Source organism: Nymphaea colorata, chromosome 2 (genome assembly GCF_008831285.2).
Source record: "Nymphaea colorata isolate Beijing-Zhang1983 chromosome 2, ASM883128v2, whole genome shotgun sequence".
Classification (NCBI taxonomy): Eukaryota; Viridiplantae; Streptophyta; class Magnoliopsida; order Nymphaeales; family Nymphaeaceae; genus Nymphaea; species Nymphaea colorata.
This window is the reverse complement of record NC_045139.1, coordinates 3394172-3396067: the sequence shown is the minus strand read 5'-3', so window position 1 is coordinate 3396067 and position 1896 is coordinate 3394172. Positions and strand designations below refer to the sequence as shown.

Here is a 1896-nt window from a genome sequence, read left to right as displayed (position 1 = left end):
CCGATTGGCTACCGATCCGTGCCCCGATTTACGGGTTTATCAACTACGGTTTCAACACGCTGCCGATCTTTTCATTTCATTCGTTGGGTCCTCGACATGGATTTGTAGTCTGTTCCCACACGGAATATGGTGTCATAGTCATGTTAATACGCCCTTTCTTCCATCCACAAACTCAAAGTTTATGGCTGACTTATATTGCCCATCATCATTTTGCCATTGCATTCATTTTGCTCGTTGTTGGTCATATGTATAGAACTAACTTCAGATTGGCCATAGTATGAAGGATCTGATAAAGGCGCATTTTCCTCTTGGAGGTTGATTGGGGCACGGGCATAAAGATTAGATTAATTTTCAATTAGGTCTTGCTGTAGCCTCTTTAGGAGTTACTACTTGCTTATTCATTTGTAGCATGAGACTTTACTACTCCAGCTGTTTTATATAGTCATCACCAATACATCTCAGGGTTAATCACGACAGTAGCCTTTGCTCATGGAGCTATATTCTTCATTAGGGATTACAACCCGTAGCAAGATGAGAATAATGTCTTGGCAAGAATGTCAGACCATATATATGTGTATATATACGTTATTGTTTATGTAAGTTGGAAGGATAGTGATGTTTTTGTTTTTATTCGTATGCAGCTAGCTAGCTTTTTAAGGTTGCATCAACTTCTTTCTTTATATACTAATTTCCCAGTTGGAACAAAATTTACGAGTGAAGCCTACCCAATCGAATTCCGTCACCCTAGCTAATATGCATGCAAATATGGAGGAGGCAGGAGGGAGTATGACTTGAGATCACATAACAATCATGCAGGAATAATTATTACCATTAGTAAAATTATTTAGCACTAGCAGTTCAAGAACTACAAGGACTTGGCATTGCTTCAAAAAGAGAAGAACTACAACTCTTGGAAAGAAGCAAAATTAAGTCCCAACACCTAGAAAGTCTATGAATCCAACATTCTTATGCATTATGCAGGAATCCTCTGGTTCCTCACTGAACTTCTGCGGACCAGCAGAACTCTCCCCATAGCTACTCTGTTCATTCATGGTTGTCACTCCATGTCTGCAATCCTCAGTACCCAAAGTGAGAAAGCTCCCCATGGATGTTCCGGTGATCTCCTTGCAGAGGCCTGAAGTATCAGCACCTTCTTCGTCTGTGGAAGGCTTGGTTAGGAAGTTGCTCATGGTGACGTCCCCATTGCTGCTGCTGATGAAGTTGTGAGACCTTCTCTTCCCAAAGAGGCCGGCATTAAGAAGGCTTTCTTCCTCCTCCGGCTTCCTGTTAAGCGTAGGGTCAAGGTGATTCATCCACCTGAACCTGCAACTCTTACCTACAAAGAAAAGAAGATGAAGAATACCAACTTCTGCAAGAACTTTTGCAAGAGAGAGAACAGCTCGCATGTACCTGAGCGACCTTGGAGTTTCTCTGCGATGACATTCCAGTTCTGAGGGCCGTATTGCTCCACGAGCTGCCGGAGCCTTTCATCCTCTCCTGGCCTCCAGTGAACGCGGGGCCGACCCTTTGCCTCAAAAGCGCCACCACTTGCCTCATCCATCCTTGACGACCTCAATCGACTCCTCAGTCGTATCTTCCTTAGAACTTGATATTGAACTTATAGAAGTTACAGAGAGAAGAGAGAGAGGTCACGTTACTGCATGAAAGTGCAGGACATGCAACATGGTCAATTTTGGTCAACAGACCATTGAGACAGAGCGGTTGAGCGGTCGAGCAGCATTTTAGTCCAAGTTAAATCTTAGTTAGTACCTCTATGACTCTTGAACTATAGCTTCAGAGTTTCAATCCTATGAGGTTTTGGACTTGTTTGAGGATCACTCTCTCTCCTATTTAGTCAAGTTTTACCCCCATTTTAGCTTAACCTGCTTGAGCCTC

General features: G+C 43.1%; 1 protein-coding gene across 1 annotated transcript; it reads right to left on the bottom strand.

Moving 5' to 3' along the window:
- Window positions 1-926: 926 nt before the first annotated feature.
- LOC116246633 (uncharacterized) lies at window positions 927-1561 on the bottom strand. The gene is made up of 2 exons (XM_031618428.1): window positions 1411-1561; window positions 927-1336 (listed from the first exon to the last, which is right to left on the bottom strand). Exons 1-2 carry the CDS (start codon window positions 1559-1561, stop codon window positions 927-929), a joined length of 561 nt encoding a protein of 186 aa, XP_031474288.1.
- Window positions 1562-1896: the final 335 nt, after the last annotated feature.